This window comes from Acanthopagrus latus, chromosome 20 (assembly GCF_904848185.1).
Source record: "Acanthopagrus latus isolate v.2019 chromosome 20, fAcaLat1.1, whole genome shotgun sequence".
In the NCBI taxonomy this organism is placed as follows: Eukaryota; Metazoa; Chordata; class Actinopteri; order Spariformes; family Sparidae; genus Acanthopagrus; species Acanthopagrus latus.
Window position 1 is genome coordinate 12,861,759 of NC_051058.1, and position 18,051 is coordinate 12,879,809.

The window sequence follows — 18,051 nt, forward strand, 5'->3', positions numbered from 1 at the left end:
GCTGTCGGGGATGTCTTTGATGGTGTGATTTCTGCCATCGCACAGTTTCAGTCCCATCACTATCCCTGGGGTGAATAAATGGTAGGAGCCTGCCTCGAGGGAGAGCAATCCATCTGTCGGTCAAGCCACAACTTTGGGATTCATTGTAATCACTTTAAAAGGGTAATCTCACCAATTTTTGATGTTAAAGTGTGTTAAAGTCTCACTGACACAGTCCATGAGACATGTAATGGGGCTGGGCTAGCCGATAGGCATGCTAACTTCATTAGAAAAATCTCTGCAAAACAAGACATCAATTCTAACATTGATGAGCGTCTTAATCCGAAATTCTGATACATTGCACCATTAAGCAATTCATCTTGAGCCAATATCAAAGTTTTTCGATTTGTCCAGTACTTTGGTTAGTCTAATGTAGTTCATTAAATTAACTTTATTAAATAATTTAGTTTTAGCTTCCATGTACAAAACAGATAAGAATGGGAGAAGAGGCTTTGTTGCAGATGGAGCTGCTAGCTAAGTTCCATTAGCTACTGTCATTGGTGAGCTGTGATTTCTTACCTGAGATGTTATTTCTTAGCTGTCTTAATTGTAACTTAATGTAATTTATTGTATTTTTTTGGTGTAAATTAGCTTATAGCTAACTTTGGTACAGCTATGACTCTATGCACTGTTCCTGTCACATAAACAAACCAGTGACTTCACACTTGATCATTTTGGCCAATAGCTAACTTCCAACAAATGTTTCCTTTTGTTGGTGAAAAAAAATATTTAAGTTTTGTTTACATACTGATACGAATTTGGTTAATATTATAGCTACCTGTTTCACATCAGAATGTTTGCATGCTAATGTCAACAGCTAGCTCAGTAGCAACACTCTGCCTACGTACAGCCCCCAAAAACTGTTAGCATGGCTTTAGACTCCCTTAATCTTGTTTTAATATGTTAGAATTACTTAAACTTTACATTTTCCCTTTAAGAGAAATCTTATCTTTAGATTTCCCAGACTACTAGTCTTTCCTGTGTGGAAGAAACTCAGTGAAGTATAATAAAAAAGAGTAGAGCACTCTGCTCTTCGAAAAAAAAAAAAAAAAAACCCACAAGGATTAGTTTGCGGTGTCCCTCTGGCCAAGGGCAGATTGAGGCGCTGCCTTCACTTCAATTTCCCGAGCAGGAAACTGCGTGAGGTTGCCAGGAGATTACAGAGCTTGGCTTAAATAAAGACAATTACTCGACCACTTACTGCTCCACTGTCCGTCTCGTTATGACTTTTTTTCCTCTGCTTTCTCGGAGGCAGTCACTTACTCCGACTCGCAGCAATGTAGGCTAACAGGTGGTTAAGTTTAGTGAAAGGTGCTCTGAGAAAATAACAGCCTGCTGTTTTTGAGTGGCGGCGGGACATGATCTGGCCTCTTGCACACCTGGACGTGCTATCAGTTGATTAGTTGTGTTGTTTTCTCGCCATTGCAAATCACCTGGGAGGGATGTATGAATCCCAGATAACTTTTTTTTTTTTTCATGTAAAGGTGCACTATGAAGTTTGGGGGAGAGAAATTTTGACTTTTTTATGCCTAAAATACTCAAACAAACTGACCTTGAAGAACAACACAATTTCCCACTGTTTTACTTTGTTTAAATGTGGCGGACCCTGCCACCTCTCCACCTTCAAACAGTGATCTGGCGACCTTATTGTCCTCAAAGTTCGGCTTGTTCATTCAGTTATGGAAAACAAACAAACAAACAAATGTCTGACTTTTAACTACCTCATTAATATTATAAATATTACTTTACTTCTCCAAAACTCGTGTCCCTGTGAAGCTTCCCCTTTCCACCATGATTTTATAAGTTCTGCTCCCTACATCACATAAAAAAATAGAGATTTTGTACATATGTAAATACATGGAGTAAGCAGTCCTTCTGTATAATGAACCAGGTTTGGCTTTGAAACGAGTTGGAGGCCTCAGCGGCTGCATTGCCTTGACATTGTTCTCCGTGTGTTCTCCGGTGTTCCAGCATGCCTCTTACAGGCAGAAGACAGGATGCCGAGCAACAGGACCAGACAACATGCTGTATCGGGGAGGGATCAAAAGCAATCCATTGATCCTCTTTCCCCAGAGGCTCATCCAGCTTTGTGGCTTCTAAGATCCCTGCACGATATATGACTAAGAACGAGCGTTTTCGCGGCTAAGCCCAAGGTCTCCTTTCAAGAACTCATTCTCTTGTCTCCATCTAACCTCCATGCATATTAGTTAAGTGTGGAAGAGAGGTAAAGTAACACCTTTTGTGCGTAAGGTAAAAAAAGAAAAAGGGATTCTTTGTATTTTTACACCCCCACAAATGCCTTTATTTGGTAACACATAATACATCTCATGACACATACATACAGCAGAGGTCATTTCGCACGACATATGATAGATCTCTACTGCCTGAACGACAGCCGGTTGGGTGGAGAGAAAGTACACGGTGCTTTTATTCGGTATCTCACAATAGGAGGGAGAAGCAAGAGGGCTATTTCTGATCACTGGAAGTGCAGCGATCCATGTAAAATGAAACTGCAATAACAAGCTTAAATGGCAAAATCATTTAAACTTATCTGTGATTCGTTCAGCAATTGTTTTTTTTTTTCTTTTTTTTTTTCCCCAACTCCCTCGCTTCGACTTAAGCAGCAGAAAAGGAGTTTCCAGGTAGTCCCAAAGCCTTTCTGATAGGATTAAGTGCCTTTGATTGATGTCCCGTTGATTAGAGGAGATACCGTTGTGTAACAGGAAGTTGAGAGCTTGCCCCCCCCCCCCAGGGAGGGACATTTGCTAAAAGTGTTTCATAAAGTTCACTGGGGAGGAGGAGGAGGTGCGCTGTCAACTCAGATTCCTAACTCGATCAATTCATCTTCACGCTGAGTTGACATCAAACAGTCAGTTATTGCGTGACTCATCACACTGTTGCATCAGGGAAAAAGAAAGAAGCCTGTATCATCATTCAATCATTCTCACATTTTTTATTTATTTATTTATTTATTTTTAAATACATAAGCCGTCTCACACATGCATATAAGGCTTTGGCAGCCCTGCTTTACCTCCTCTGTAAGAAGGGTATTTAAACTCTAAAGCTGTGTGGATCCCCAACTTTGGCTGGCAATCAAATCAAAATCCCGTCAAATCTTCTTACAGGAGAGGTAGATCTACTTTGCCCCGTTCGACTTACTCCCAAGTCGTTTTCGGAAAGGAGCAAAAAGCTCATTTCACCGCACATCCTTAAAATCAGTTTCACACTTTTTTTTTCTTAAGTTTACACAATTTACATTTGACAATTTCTATGTAATAAACTATATACATGCGAGATCATTTCTCGTTTGAATCAATATGGACTGTTTTTTTGCGCTAACACTTGCGTAAATATTATGTCAGTTACGTTTTTTACATTTTTTTTTAAAATTTATTTCAGGTGGTTGGACATTAAGATAACAGCTTACAGGTGATTCCCAAAGCTGGCACAAAAAAAAAAACAAAACACGTTTTTCTAGATCTCACGACGCTGTCTTTTTTTTTCTCCGAAGCTCAAACTCTCCAATCCATGAAGACAATTCAAGTACAAAATTCTCTGACAAAGAAACCCAAAAATATATATATATATATTTATAAGATAATATTGCATATTAAAATAAATATACTCTCACGCATCTCATCGAGGTAAGAGAGAACAATCAGCCCTTGCGTGATCGAGCGGCGTGTCTTGCCGTAGGTTTGCTACACAGCGTTCGAGGAAAAACTCCCACCACAACTACTTTAATTGAATTACAACCCAGTAAGTATGGATGCTTGTTGTGCCTGCCTGAAACCCTCCCGCCCTCCATTCTTGGCCTGCCGCTGCTAAAACAGCAGCAGCTAAGTGCATTGTGCAATCTACAGTACTGCTAAAAATGTGTGGTTAACTGACTGCTGATAGGAAACATTGCGTGAAAATTATTGCTTTGGCTTGAATTCACTCTGTCTGAGCTGTTTGGAACTATTGCTTTCAGCCTCTGGGTGTATACATGCACTGGTTTCAAACCATACGTGTCGGAAGTGTGTGGATCATCACTGTGCTGAAAGGAAAATACATGTCGTCCACGTTGGTTCTCAAATGTTCATAGCAGAGGAAGTTTCATCACAATCTTCCGGCTTCTCTTCCAGTCAGTGTCCCAACGTTTTCTTCTCGGTGGTGTTTCTGACCCTTCCCTCCTCAGAGGATGGTTAGGCCCGGCAACGCGGACCAGACCTGACTAAGCTAGACTAAAGAGTTAGTGGACCGGACTGGACTGCACCAGAGCGGACAGCACCTAACCAGAGAGAACTACGCTGGTGTAGATCAGACCAGACCACGCTAGCCTGGTCAAGCTCCAACTAGACTAGCAATCAGAGCAGCGCAGGCTAGCGTAGCTGAGATCAGCCCAAACCAGATCAGTCCAGAATCAGAAGCACAGGAGGAGCTTAACAGATGGTGCAGGTCTTTGACTTCCCTCCGTCGCCGCCACCTCCAGCTAGATAAACACACAGAAGTAAAGAAAAGATGCATTGATACAGGCATGCTTACACTACTGCACTTCAGTTGGACCAATTTACACAGATGGCTAGCACTTTACAGGTGCAATATGTAAGAATTTTTGTTGGAAACAATCAAAAATGAACTAAAATTAACAAGAAGAGGAGGTGCATCTGTGTTATGTGTGGTTGAGCTATCTAAATTAGCGGCCTATCATCGCTCATATGCTAGCGATGTAAACAATGCACACTTCCCCAGTGCTCCAGGCTCCTGGTCCAGGATGCCGGCTGTACAGCTAACTGAGCTAATTGAACTTACTAGCTAACATTAGCAACAGATAGCATCAGGTAGTGGTTAGTCTGGTGTTATGCTTCCTTTCTTTTATTTTTTAAGCCTTCAAGTCTTACACATTAGACCTTTTTAAATAACCATTATCAATAAACAGTAAATCTAGGTTTAATTGAACATTCATTTATCGTTATCTCACTCTTAGAGGGGCAATACGTAAGGTTGACCTGTTGAATTCAAACACCCAACAAGTAGAGGGCAACACCAGATTAACCGTTAACTGCTGCTAACTGTAGCTGCTGAGAGCTAGTTAGCTCAGGTAGCCGTGCAGCTAGCGGTACGAACTAGGAGCTTTTTGGTGTTTACACTGGTAGCACAGTAGCTTTGGACCAGGAAGGGCCGAGACTAGCTGGTTGATAGCATGCTAACTTCAGTAGATAGCTCTGCTATACACATTACATAGAGGTCATAATGTCAAAATTCGCATGTTCTGTTGGTAATAAACATACCATATATTCATGATTCATGAGTGTTAGATTTAAACAGATTTATTGTTGTTATTTTTTTTTACCTTTCTTGGCCTCTTCTTCTTCCAGTTTCTTCTTCTCATCCTCAATGGCCTTCATCTTTGCATTGTAGACCTCGGCCAGCTCGTTCCAGTGTGCCCTGTTGTTGTTCAGGCCATCGAACATGGGCGTGATCTCTTTGTGGAACCTGGAGAACTCCTGGAACAAAAGACGGCACACTCCGTATGAGCACGTCATTCACATCAACAGCGGAGAGTCTAGATGAAGAACATCGGCATTGCAAACACACGGTAGGCTCCTTAGGCGAGAGGCGCGTGGGGTTGACCGACACATGTTCGCAGTTAACGGACGTGTTGGGTTCTCGCCCAAATACCATCCTGACAAAGTGACAAAGAGCTAACTGACATTCCTCCTGTGGCCGGCTGGGTTCAACCGGTTCAACATATCTGAGATTGTTGAGGCAACAAAAACATGTCCGTAAAGCCTACAATTAGACTGAGAGATGATTTAAAGGTCACACTGATAACATTATGTAGTACATTTACAGAGTTTGTAGATCTGTTTTCCTTAAAAACATGTGAATCAATAATTTTCAAGTGTTGTTTTGTTTATGTATCCCTGACATCCTCCCCTTCACCCCCCCTCAAACTGACTACTGGTCGAAGCAACACCTTTGTGACATTCATGCCCGAAATTGAGCACATACACACACAGCAGGCTTTACGAATGAGTGACTAAAACATGCAAATACATGTAGTATCCTTGAAAACAGAAGTCACACTTTAATCTGCGGTGTTAGATACTTCTACAGTACGAATCCGTGGAGCCGAAACTCTTCGAGAGTTGCTTAAATTGAACTAAATCGAAACAACTCTTGGACAAAATCTGTGTTTTCATGGCGCTTTGCTGATAATCAAAACCAAACAGGAGCTGGATTCAATCATTACACCCCCCCCCCACCCAAGACTCTCGCTGTTTTTAAATTCCAGCTGTTAAAGAAGAATTATCGCCAGACTCCCTTATTTTTTTTGCAAAATCCATGTCTGTCTTTTTTTCCTCAAACCATCTCCCTCCTCCTTCATTGTTTGTAACAATTGTGCCTTTTTTTCCTCTGGCAAAAGGCGCAGCTGTGCGGTGCAAGAAAGCTCTTTATTACCTTGTATACAAAGGCGCACACAAAGTCGATGAAACCACACTGCATCTTGGGTAGCTGTTCGGCACAGTTTCTGTCCATCATGGGCTGAGAGGAGGCAGAGGAGAGAGTGTCGGATGGAAAAACAATGGAGAGAAAACAAACCGAAAAAAAAAAAAAAATCCAAGGAAAATGAAGAGAAGACAAAACAGAGAATGTGCGAGATCCTTACAATTGGCTGTTGGTCCAAAACAGTTCTCTCCAAATCTCCCTGTTCCCAGAATTCAGCAGCGACCATCAGAGCCACCTGGAGAGGAAGAGACAGACAAAGACAAAGAATGTTACAGGGAAAGAACAGACAAATGTAGGGAGAAAAGGACTGAAACACGTTTTTTTGAAGTGCATTCATCATTTTCAGCCCTTTCTTAAGAGTGTTTACGTGCATGAGGGATGAACAGGATCTCTTCTTCAAGCCATACATATGAAGCTTGTTTTTCACTTCCTGCAAAGCTCCCAACGATTATTTGATTAACTGACTGAAAGAAAATTTGTTGTCAAACTGTCAATTTCATTTCACTCATATTTCGAGCAAAAAATTAGGACGTTTGCTTCCAGCTCCTTAAATTCAAGGATTTGCTGCTTTTCTTGGTCAGTTATGACAGCAAGTGAGAAGTCTTTGGGTTGTGGACGGTTGGTTGGACAGAAGAAGCAGTTTGGAGATGTCACTTTGGACTAAACCATTACTTTAATAGTCGTGAGATGATCAGCACATTATTCTATCATCAAAATAACAATTAATGCAGCCCTAGTTGTAATACAGGTGACCTTAAGGACTGAGGACAGGTTGGATAAAACTCAATAAGTTGATCTTAGCCGAATAGATGACCTGATTTTTTCAAACATACCTGCATCTGTGTATTTTTCTTCTATACTTTATATCATATATATGATATAACTGTCTGTGTGAAGGCGATGAAGGCCACCCACCTTGCTCTGTACCTCCCAGGGTTTGGTGATAGCAGACAAGTCACAGCCTGTCATCATCATGGCCCTGGAGGTGAGAGACAGACAGTCAGGGGGGAGAGGAGATGAAACCCTGCTGCTGCAGAGGCTTCTCACAAGTATATATTTTAAAAAGAAAACAGGGCAGAGTTTCTTCAACAGCTGTGTTATCCTCCGCTCCAATCGACTACATACATGACGATTTCCTTCCTGGTGGGGTTGTTGGAGATGTAGCCGATGGCCTCCTTCTCATCTGTCATCGGCTCTGTGGCGTTCACAATGTTTTGGAACATAGTTCTCTTCCTGCACGAGGAGAAACAGACATAGTAAGCAAAATACACAATACACAATAGTCTGCAGTGTGTGCTCAATAGTCTGAGTGCAGTATTTGTGAGAACCCACTTGAAGTAAAGGGCCAGGTCAGTGGCGATGATGCAGACGTCAAACAAGTGCTGTACGTGCTCAAACTGGCGCTTCTGGAGGTTGCAGAAGATGTTCAGACTCTGCAAGAGACAGTGCAAAGAGGTCAAAATGTGCCGTTCAAGTCTTAGATTTATTTTACTTTGTGCAATCATTTGTCGCACCTCCTCGCCCATGAGCGTCTTGCTGAACTCCAAATGGTGCCTCTCCATGATGGAGGAGCCGTGAAGTTTAGCCAGGGGATGCATGCTCCTACAGGGCAACAATTGAGACATAAATTGAAGTCGCAGGATAAACAAAACACCACACACAAAAAAAGTATAAATAATATCTTGACTTGCTTTGTCTGGTAGAGGTTGTTGGTCCCTCTGTGGTCGATATCGTGGCAGAAAGCAGCAGCCACCATGGCAAAGGCATCTAGATCAGAGTAGTACTTCCTCAGCCTCCCTGTCTGTGGGAAGAGACAATACAAATCACAGGTTATTATGTGAAGATCACTGACGAAAATGTTATTCTCATTTCATTTCTCAAAAAGCTTTATGTGGAAATAAGACCTTAGGATCTGATATATGTGCATACAGTCACAGAAATAGACCAAGCAGTCTGCAGTGAAGCGGAGATTTGAGTTGAAGCGATTAAGATGAGACAACCAAGAGTTTAAGCGTCGGGGTTTACTGTAGCTTCAGCAGATGCTGCGCGGGCCTTACCTGCAGCAGGCAGAACATGGTGTGGCCCACATTGAATCCGTGCCTCCAGTTGTGGTAGGTGATAGAGCGGTAACCCTTCCTCACGGTGTACATCCATCTGGTCAGTGCCTGGGATGGAGAGATTTGAGACCTCCTGAACACCCATTCTGCTCTGATTGGTCAACTCACACATGCCTAAGCCAGCACCGCTAACAGCATTAATGCAGCTGTGCTAAATCAATTCTTATATGCCAAACCAACTGCTGGGCATAAATTATGCAAATGTATGATGGTGGTGACGAAGCGTGATGTCACAAAGTCACAGAATTAAAGACAAAAATAATTGTATCCCAGGTGGACGACGGCAGCATCAGAAGACACAGATACTCAGGAAAGATACCGAGCATTCTGTTACATTCGGGCAACTCACCTCTGCTGGAACTTTGAATTTCTCAATGACTCCGAGCTCAAAGAACATGCGAATACCGGCTTTGATGAGGCCGTGCTCTGAGACGGGGAAGTCGCTGAAGGAGAACAGGTAAAGACTCTCTCCGTCGACATTGTCAGCCGGAGGGCATGTCGCTTTCTGAACAAACACACAACGACACACACAACGGCCATGACTCACACAGTGCCCGAGAAGTGCAGATAATGACGGTGGTCTTGAGGTAGTTAATAGTAACATAAAAATGATCTTATTCACACATTCGTTTAGTTTACTTAGTGCTGTTATAATCTTGTTGTTTCGTGTTTCGCTTTGTTTTTTTTTTCCTGAGGGTTTGGATGAAACTTACCAATAGTTTGTACATCTCTTTCTGGTCACAGTCCTCAGGCTCAGCGTCAAACTTCTCTTGGGTGTTCTGGTTATAAAGGAAGAGATAAGTCACTAAGAATGACATTTATATTCATCACCCGATCAAACAGAATATTTTCCCAAACCTTGAGACAAGTGCTCCAGGCTGTAACCTTGTAAATATTTGTGTCGTCGGCTCAAATGTTCGTCGCTGCTGAACCATAAAGTGATCCACTAGACCTTTTCATTAGTCCTCTAATAGTTGAAATTGGAGGACTACTGCTCAGAACGCTATTAACCTCTAAGCGCTTCACATTCCCGCATAAGTCGTGATCAAACACTGAGAGGGATCAAAGGGGAGAGAAAAAAACGTGGGGAAAAGTGAAGTTGCCATTAACCAGGATAGACTGCAGCTCGTCTTTCGTGCACTTGGTCTGGTACATGAGCATCTCCTGGGCGATTTCTTTTCTCCACTCCATGCGGTTCAGCTTGTCGTAGGTGTCGCAGTTCAGCACCGACCAACCCAGGAACTGTGTCAGGGCCTGGTACAAACCACAAGAGTCAGAATGAGAGAGAGAAGAAACATGGACATAAGAAGTGACCGAGCCGCCCCCTATATCACCCTCACGTATGTCAAAGTATTGTTATTATCTCATTAATCAAGTGAATGAATGCGCTGAGAGGCAGATATTTTTCTCTGCGTGGTACTACTACAACATCCTTAACATAAAGTCACTATTGTTGTAAGACCTTTTCATCATTAACATACACAATCATGCTGCAACATGCTCCAAAATGTTTTCCCTCTGTGGGGGAAACCTGCAGTGTAGAGTGTGTTTACGATGGTAGTGGGAGATGAAAAGACAGCTTGCTGCCAACCTCAGTGATCTGCTCGTCGTGTTCGTCGAACGGCTTGCCGTCTTTCCTGTTGAAGAAAGTGGCGATGCCCACGATTTCTTCCTTCTTGTTGACAATGGGCAGCGACAAGACATTCTTGATGACAAAGCCCGACTCGTCCACAGCCTCTTTCTGAAAGACATTGAAAGGGGCGAAAACAGAGATCAGTTTTTTTAACCCCACACTCACTGTGATAATCGTCCAGGCCAATACTACATTTATTTATTACATTTTTTTTTTTTATTATTACAAGTGTGTTTACAGGTCTTACTGAGTACTACTGCATACAGTACTTGAAGAAAGTGGCATAAAGCGTTGCATGAAATCAGATAAATTGCCTCCAGTGATGTCAGTGATGTCACTCATTGCACTCCTGTAACACTGTATAATGGGCAGTTTAAAAACAAGCGATCAAAATCGATACTAACTTTATTCTTCTTCCTTTTCAAATCCTGGGGCCTACATTACCCACAATGCAACTGGGCCATCGCTGGAGGCATTGTATCATCTTCTATGCAGCTTCCACTGGAGCCACAAAAGGCTTAATTCACTCAAAATAGGTGGAGTTACCCTTTAAGTCAAATCAATATCTCATACTGTAAGACGTTTACACTGTACTATTCCAAAGGGTAACCCAAGTATGACTCATGTACTTTTTACAAAACTGCTGGATGGACAGAAAGCGTCTCCTCACCTGGAAAGTGAAGTAGTCATCCGCAGCCACGTTCATCATGTTGCAAATCTGCAGGAAGTCACGTGGAAAAAAAAGTTAAATGTGGCACTTCGTTTTGTAAATTTTACGCTTTACAATCTGTGCGGCACAGCCTTCATCTAACACTACCTTTGACTGTTTAATTAACTCAGTGGAATTTTATTAAGTTCACTGCAAGACATTTATTGGGATTTAACGCATGAAAGTGATTATAATGACAAAACCTTATCTGGAACTTGTCAGGGCGGTAAGGAGGCACGTAACTACACTAAGTCACTTAACACTGTCTTCCTTTACACTGATGTTGACTGATTTGTCATAAATAAATAATGATTCTGATAATGAATTGCCCTGCGGTGACTATGACAGACTTACAAAGCCGTTCTCAGCCACGTATGTCGGCAGTCCGCTGACTAGAGCCCAGTGGTCTGCAGGTGGACCGCTGAAAGAAAGTAAGAGAGAAAGAGAGAAACATTGAGTTTGTGTGAGCAGGAGTGAGAACATTATTCCAGGAGAGGCAGATTTAACATGGCTGACTCTCATGTATTATTGTTGCCTCTCTGCAGAAAACATACCCAGACAGCAACTCATCGGAAAACCTAGGACTAGCACGAGTGCTTAATGTGTTTTAAAACAGAAACAGAATTTTTCTTAGGTTTAAATGTATCTATTAGTATGTCATTGACTTAAGTCATTTAAAGGAGACATATTATGCAAATGTTCAGGTTCATAATTTGATTTTGGGTCACTACCAGAATAAGTTTACATTCTTAAACGCTCAAAAATGCAAAAAATCACTGAAAGACTCTATAGGGCTCCTGTCTCCTTAAGGACGCCCCCAGTGTGCTCTGATTGGTCAGCTCACACATGCCCGAGCCAGCCCCTTGTCTCTTAGCATCTCTGTTGTGTCTTCAGCTTCCAGTTAGCTTCACTTCTACCCTGAATATAGGCATATATTATGCAAATGTGTGATGTCAGAGCACTTTATCTTTATCTCTTGTTTCCCTTCATGCTATATTTCTATTTCTACTTTGCACAGAGCATCTGGAACAAAAACAATTTCCCCCCGGGGATTAATAAAGTATTCTGAATCTGAATCTGATAGTATGAGTGGATCTGTGGCTAATGCTACTCACGGTATGACTTTGATTTCTTCTTTGCCTTCCAGGAGGTAGTCAATGATCTTGTAAAAGATGATTTCCTGTATAAAAATCAGAAGCCTGTTAGAAAATGTATTGATTGATCATCCTAAAACCGTGTCAGACAATAGAGAAGAAGAGAAGAAGAGAATGGAAAGTGGTAAGTATTATAAAACTGAATAAATGAGGAGGGAAAACGAGTTTATTACCCTGCCGTCTGGCGTTTTTGGTCCTTTATAGGGCTCCACATCTCCCAGTTTCACCGGCCATTCATCATAGAATTCCTGCAAGGGGGGAAAAACAGTTTGAAGTTATTTATCCCTGTAGCCAAGAATGCAAACTATTCAATCCTTTCTGTAAAGAATGAGACCAACCTTCTCTTTAGTCATGTCCAACAGGCCCACTGAGTATCGCTCGCAGTTCAGATATATCCTTACAGTGTAGAGCGCTTTGTGGAACTGTCTCTCAATGTCTGTCAACTCCTCAAACACTTTACTGGCAGACCAGAGCAGCACCTGTGAACAATGAAAATGTTTAGCGATGGTGTAAAAAAGCGCGAGCGCCGTTCTGCGCATTAGAAACACCAACAGGGTGAGGCTTACCTGACTCCGTCTGGACTCCACATTGTACATGTAGGCTGTGTGATGCTGCAGGGTGATGACACTGGCAAAGTTCATGTACTTGTGGAAGAGCTGAGGACCAAATCAGATTAGAGGTTTCGTTAATACAGCAGATGTACCTATTTAAACTACGGAACAATTTCCTCCAGCAAAAATGTTATTTACTCTGAGTAAATATAAATTAAATGACACAGAGGTCTTTTAAAGTGGAAATATGTAAGAATTTCAGTGACTTTAAAGGCCAGCATGAAAGAATTGTAGTTGAATTTAAAGCGGCAGTGTGTAATAAGTTTTAGTTGAAAACACACAGAAATGCACTAAAACTATCAACATTATGATGTCTTTGTACTGTGTTTACTTTGAATACAAATCTTAATACCTTGTAGATGCAAGACTTTTTACCCGTTGGAGAGAAGTAAACAAACAGTATCCCTATATCTATACACCTAACACAAAGAATGCAGAAAAATCTCAGACATTAAAATGCATGTTAGCAGTTAAAGACTTTGCCCCGAGCCCCATCAATCTGCTCCTTAGATCTCTTTACTCTTTACTCTTTTTTTTCAGAATCAACCTCAGTAGTCTGCCAAAAAAAAAAAAAACATCATTACCATCTGACTCAGTTCAATCTTTATAGAGCTTCGCTGCAGTGTGAGCAGATGCATAGCTTGACTGAATAATAAAAAGACGGTGTGTGTGAATGTTTACTGATATAGACTACAGAGCGATAACATATTCCCAGTTAGATCATTGCGCCTTTTATTCCGAAGCGTACACATCGAGTCAGGTCTGATTGGCTCCCACTGACATAATGGGAGTGTTGTGCACCCCGCTGATGAGATGTAATTACAGCAATAATCTTTATTTAGTTGCAAATTTCAAACGGCAGCACGCAGGAGCATTAAAGTATCAAGACAAGCAATTACAGATATGCAGAGAATACGTCGCATTCAAGGCTGCCCGAGACAAAGAACACTCACTAAATGTGTTTCTCACCTTCTCATCTTCTGCGCTGAACGCATCGGCTCCTATTTTGTTCAGTGCCATGACGACTCCAAGGCACTCTTTTTCGGCCATCAAGGGGAATGTCATCATGCATTTTGTCTTGTATCCGGTCTGTTTGTCCACGAAGTCGGAGAACTTTTTGTTCTGCACGGAGAGAAAACAGAGGACACGGCACATCACTCACACTGCAGCGCATTCACGTTCACTCTCCCTCTAACACATTTCAGTGTCGTTTCTTTACATCCTATTTAAGTGCTTGCCGGACTGAGAGCTTCAAATTCACAGTGTCCCTAACACTGACTTTTTTGGGGGGGGGGTGTCTGGTGTCTGCTGCCTGTTCTTTTAAATAAATAATCTATGTGCTCAGTTAAATGAAATGTCCGTGGGCATGAACACACGAAACAGTGACCTGACATGTTTTAATTTCATGTTCCTTTTCCATCTAATTATTTCACATAGGTTCGATGAGAAGAGTCATAGTCAGTATGATCTTTAGATGTCTAATGTCTACTGCACACTCAGGCTCGCCATTGGTGACACTGCATATTACACTTATACTGTATATCTGAATTCATATATATATATTGCACATGTTCTGCAGAGCTTTAATTCTGTAGAGTTTTTTGTCTTATTATTCTTAATGTCTGCTATATTCTTGCATTATTCATGTTTTTGTGCATCTCAGTGGAAAAGTAGCTCAGTTCGTAAGGCAAAGGGATAACGTGCATGTGACACTCGACTTCTTACAGGAGGCAGAATGACCAAATTATAACAGGTCACTTTTATGTAACATTTGAATGAATTTCAAACATTTGAACAACATGTCCAGGTTCAAATTAGCTTTGAGTGAAATAATTAAATAAACACACAAGTTTTAATGTAAACTCTGCCTTTATTAGATTTAATCCGACTAACTTATTCAAGTATTCGCATTGACTTGTAGAGAAACATACAGTTACACTGGATTTATGAAATAGAATGGGAAAATGTACATGTAATAAAACATACTTTAAAGGAGCACTATGCACGGTTATGCATTTTAATCACAAGGGAAAGATCTTCATTGACTGATTAGTTTCTGCCTAAACAAGCAAGCCTAATTTTTTCGTGCCTGAACAAACAAACTGATCTTAAAGGACAACACAATTTCATCCTGTTTTTACTTTGCTTATATGTGGCGGACCCTGCCACCTTTCTAGCCTAAAACAGTGTTCTGGGGACCTGATTTTCCTCTGAGAACAGCTTGTTTATTCATGTTATGGAGAATAGAAATATTTCTGTGTTGTTTTATTACCTCTTTCATTAATTCTGAGTTTGAATCTCTTTTTCTTGAAAAAAAAAACCCCACTACAGAAGTAACTGTGTAAGCATTTTAGGCATTTTCTTTTTTTAAATAAATGCATATTAGCTAATATAATATGTTTTATCACTAATTTTGATCCATTTTTCCACATCAGTATTGACAGCTACTACAAGTTCTGTGCCATTAAAAGAATAAATTTGCGTATTGTCATGGCAATGACATCAGGAACATGTTATGCTGGGCTGTACAACTACTCTGGATTTGTTCGGCGGGCACTGGGGATATTTTAATGTTACACTTGACTTCTTGTTCTGTGGCATACCTGCGTTTTCATTTAGTGTTTTAGGAATATTTTCAGTCTCCTAAAAGTAATGTGGCAACTCATTTTGAGTAAATAAATAAAGGGGAACCTAACAATGGACCTATTTTTTATGTTTTGGACATCTGGAAATTTAAGAAACACTGATTTAATAAAGGTGTTTTTTCACTTATACTTTCTTACAAACGAGGGAAAGTTTCCATACAGTCTATTTTCTTACACCTGTACCACACACACACACACACACACAAACCTTCTACCAGAGTACTCCACTACTTCTCACCGCTGCCACGTCGGGGACGTTTTGCGGCTTTTTGCTGTGCGCGGTGAACCCCACGATGCCCATGTCCAGAGGGAACACAATTTCCGTCTGCGGGTGGACCAGGTTCTTCTCGTAGCTGGAGGTCGGCGTCACGTCGAAGAGGCAGGTGGCCAGCTCGGGGATTCCGTTCCTGCCGCGCAACGCGTAGTAGCTGAGCCTGTCGGCCTGCGTGATCTGGGCGACCCTCTGCAGCACCTTGTGCAGGGCCTGCTCCATGGGCACCTGCTTCTGCAGCTCCTGGATCATCTCGAAGATGACGGCGGCCTCCTGGACCGAATTCATGTCCTTGAAGGAGGCGCCGTCCTTGGCGTCGAGGGGCGCGCTGAAGGCGGCCGACAGGGCCTCGGCGCGAATCTTCTTGTCGAAGTACTCTTTGGCGAACTGCGGGTTGTTCTCCAGGTACTTCTCCACGCTGTCCTTGTCTGCCATTTTGGTGCTGGTTTCGTATTCCCCGCTCTGTGTGTGTGTGTTTTTTTTTTCCTTTTAAAAATGTAATTTACTTTATTTTTTCTTCACGAAAGCATCACCTGCAGCGGTGATGGAGACGGAGACGGAGAGGGGAGCCGTGAGCTGGGCCTTGACAGGGTCGGGTGAATCAGCAGCATCCGCTCGTGCCGACGACGTGCATCCTCCTCAGCGGTCCTCGAGGGAGTCTCTGCCCGGGCTCGAGGGACTGAACAGGACAAGGTGCGGCTTAGGGGCTGAAAGGATCAAAGTGGCCGCTAATTAATGTGACGTCACGACATTAAAACCCCTGCTCTAAGCGTCCTTAACCCGCAAATCCCGACGTTGATCATTTTATATCGGGCAGTCATCCCCTGGCCGCGGGGGGAGTGTGACCTGTGTCAGGTGAAAGGCCAGGTGGGATGCGTGGAATCACGTGAGGGGGAGAATGGCCAGAAGACAGACACTCATGAAGGGCTGTGCCTGTGTAGAAAAACACCTCAGATGCTACACAAACAAGATGGAGCTGCAATCTAGCTGTGAAGGCTTCACCAGAATAATTCCCCTGCCCAGGACATCAGTTCAGCTCGCGCTTCGCTGCAACATGCAAACTCCCTGGACACGTCCGGCCAGCTCTGCCTAAAGCAAGCTACCGGACCGCCTTGACCCCAGAAGCCCCCCCCTGCGTGGTGGACTCTCTGGCTGCCTCGCTGAAAATAACATTCAGGTTAACATTCAGCAAGCCACAGCATCCCAGACACCTGCAGCTCCCTGCAGCTTTCACACATTTCCACTTGCACGGGTCGCCGACGCCCATGAAAAGCCAAGAGACTCCTGTAAGGTTTAATTCATCGATGCAATCCATACAGGATTATTACAGCTGTTACAAAGATAAAAACACACTCATCGGATCAGTACTCAGGACAGAATGGCAAAGTCGTCTGGTTTTTAGAAAAAAAAAAAAAAAAACGCTGTATGGTGGTGAATGGAGGGAGATGAATCATTTTTTTTTTATCTCATCTGAGTGTGACATGAACTACAGATGCGAAGATATTTTTCCTGCTGGGGAATGTCATACAACTAACGAAAGATACCGTAAGAGTGTGAAAATGACTGTAAAGACTACACGGCCAGCAGTCGTGTTGATGTCGTCTTCTCGCTGAACAGTCTGCAAAACCCGTAACTGGTCATGAGCGGAAGCAGCTCACAGAACCGATGAACTTCCCTTTCACAGAGCTGCAGTCGTCAACATCAACAGATTTACTGTGATTTTTAACCTTTTTCAGAGCATTTCCGTCGGCGACAATTTGGTGTTGCTGGCGAGTGCTGAGCGAGACGATGTAAGTTTGCGGTTTCACGCAAAACTCAGCGATTTTTTTACATGAAGTCTGAAAAATTGTGACTTTCTTGACCAGGGATATGATCTTTTATGTGGACAAACATCACACATTAGGTTTGTCACACCTTTGGGATCAACGCGGAGCTTATCTTCTGCAGTAATCCCAAATTCCATCAGCTTTTTCTCGAGAGAACCGATAAACTCGGATTGCAGTGTCCAAACCTCTGTCAGCCAGTTGCTGTGCTCACACCGGCAGCCTCCTGTTTTACTCCAGCCTTCCATGTGTTGTCTGTGTTTACCCATTAATTAATCTTATTTGAGAAAGCGGGGGCCACATGATATCAGCTCTCCTTTCCTGAAATAACCACCGAGCGAACCAACCGACCCCGCGTTAGTTCTGTCCCGTCCTCGTTGTTGTTGCCGCGGGCGGAGGAAGTACCTAAATAGCCACCGCAATGAGAGTATTTAGAGCCATAATGGAAGCCTGTTCAATGCTCTAATTGTGTGTGTGTGGGCCTACCTGCGCGCTCCTAATTGAATCAACATCATCACGGAGGTATCAGTCCTGGAACTGGAAATTGGCCAATT

The 18,051-nt window shown here is 42.5% G+C and overlaps 1 protein-coding gene across 1 annotated transcript; it reads right to left on the reverse strand.

Annotated features, from left to right (window-relative positions):
- Positions 1 to 2,972: 2,972 nt before the first annotated feature.
- On the reverse strand, positions 2,973 to 16,206 carry pde6c (phosphodiesterase 6C, cGMP-specific, cone, alpha prime). Its single transcript, XM_037080928.1, has 22 exons — positions 15,642 to 16,206; positions 13,728 to 13,880; positions 12,714 to 12,803; positions 12,486 to 12,626; positions 12,321 to 12,395; positions 12,109 to 12,173; positions 11,348 to 11,414; positions 10,955 to 11,002; positions 10,243 to 10,392; positions 9,762 to 9,905; positions 9,365 to 9,430; positions 9,001 to 9,156; positions 8,592 to 8,699; positions 8,226 to 8,335; positions 8,049 to 8,136; positions 7,867 to 7,967; positions 7,660 to 7,767; positions 7,450 to 7,513; positions 6,695 to 6,769; positions 6,487 to 6,570; positions 5,375 to 5,528; positions 2,973 to 4,513 (listed from the first exon to the last, which is right to left on the reverse strand). Exons 1-22 carry the CDS (start codon positions 16,107 to 16,109, stop codon positions 4,464 to 4,466), a joined length of 2,565 nt encoding a protein of 854 aa, XP_036936823.1. The 5' UTR covers positions 16,110 to 16,206; the 3' UTR covers positions 2,973 to 4,463.
- Between the last annotated feature and the right edge of the window lie 1,845 nt (positions 16,207 to 18,051).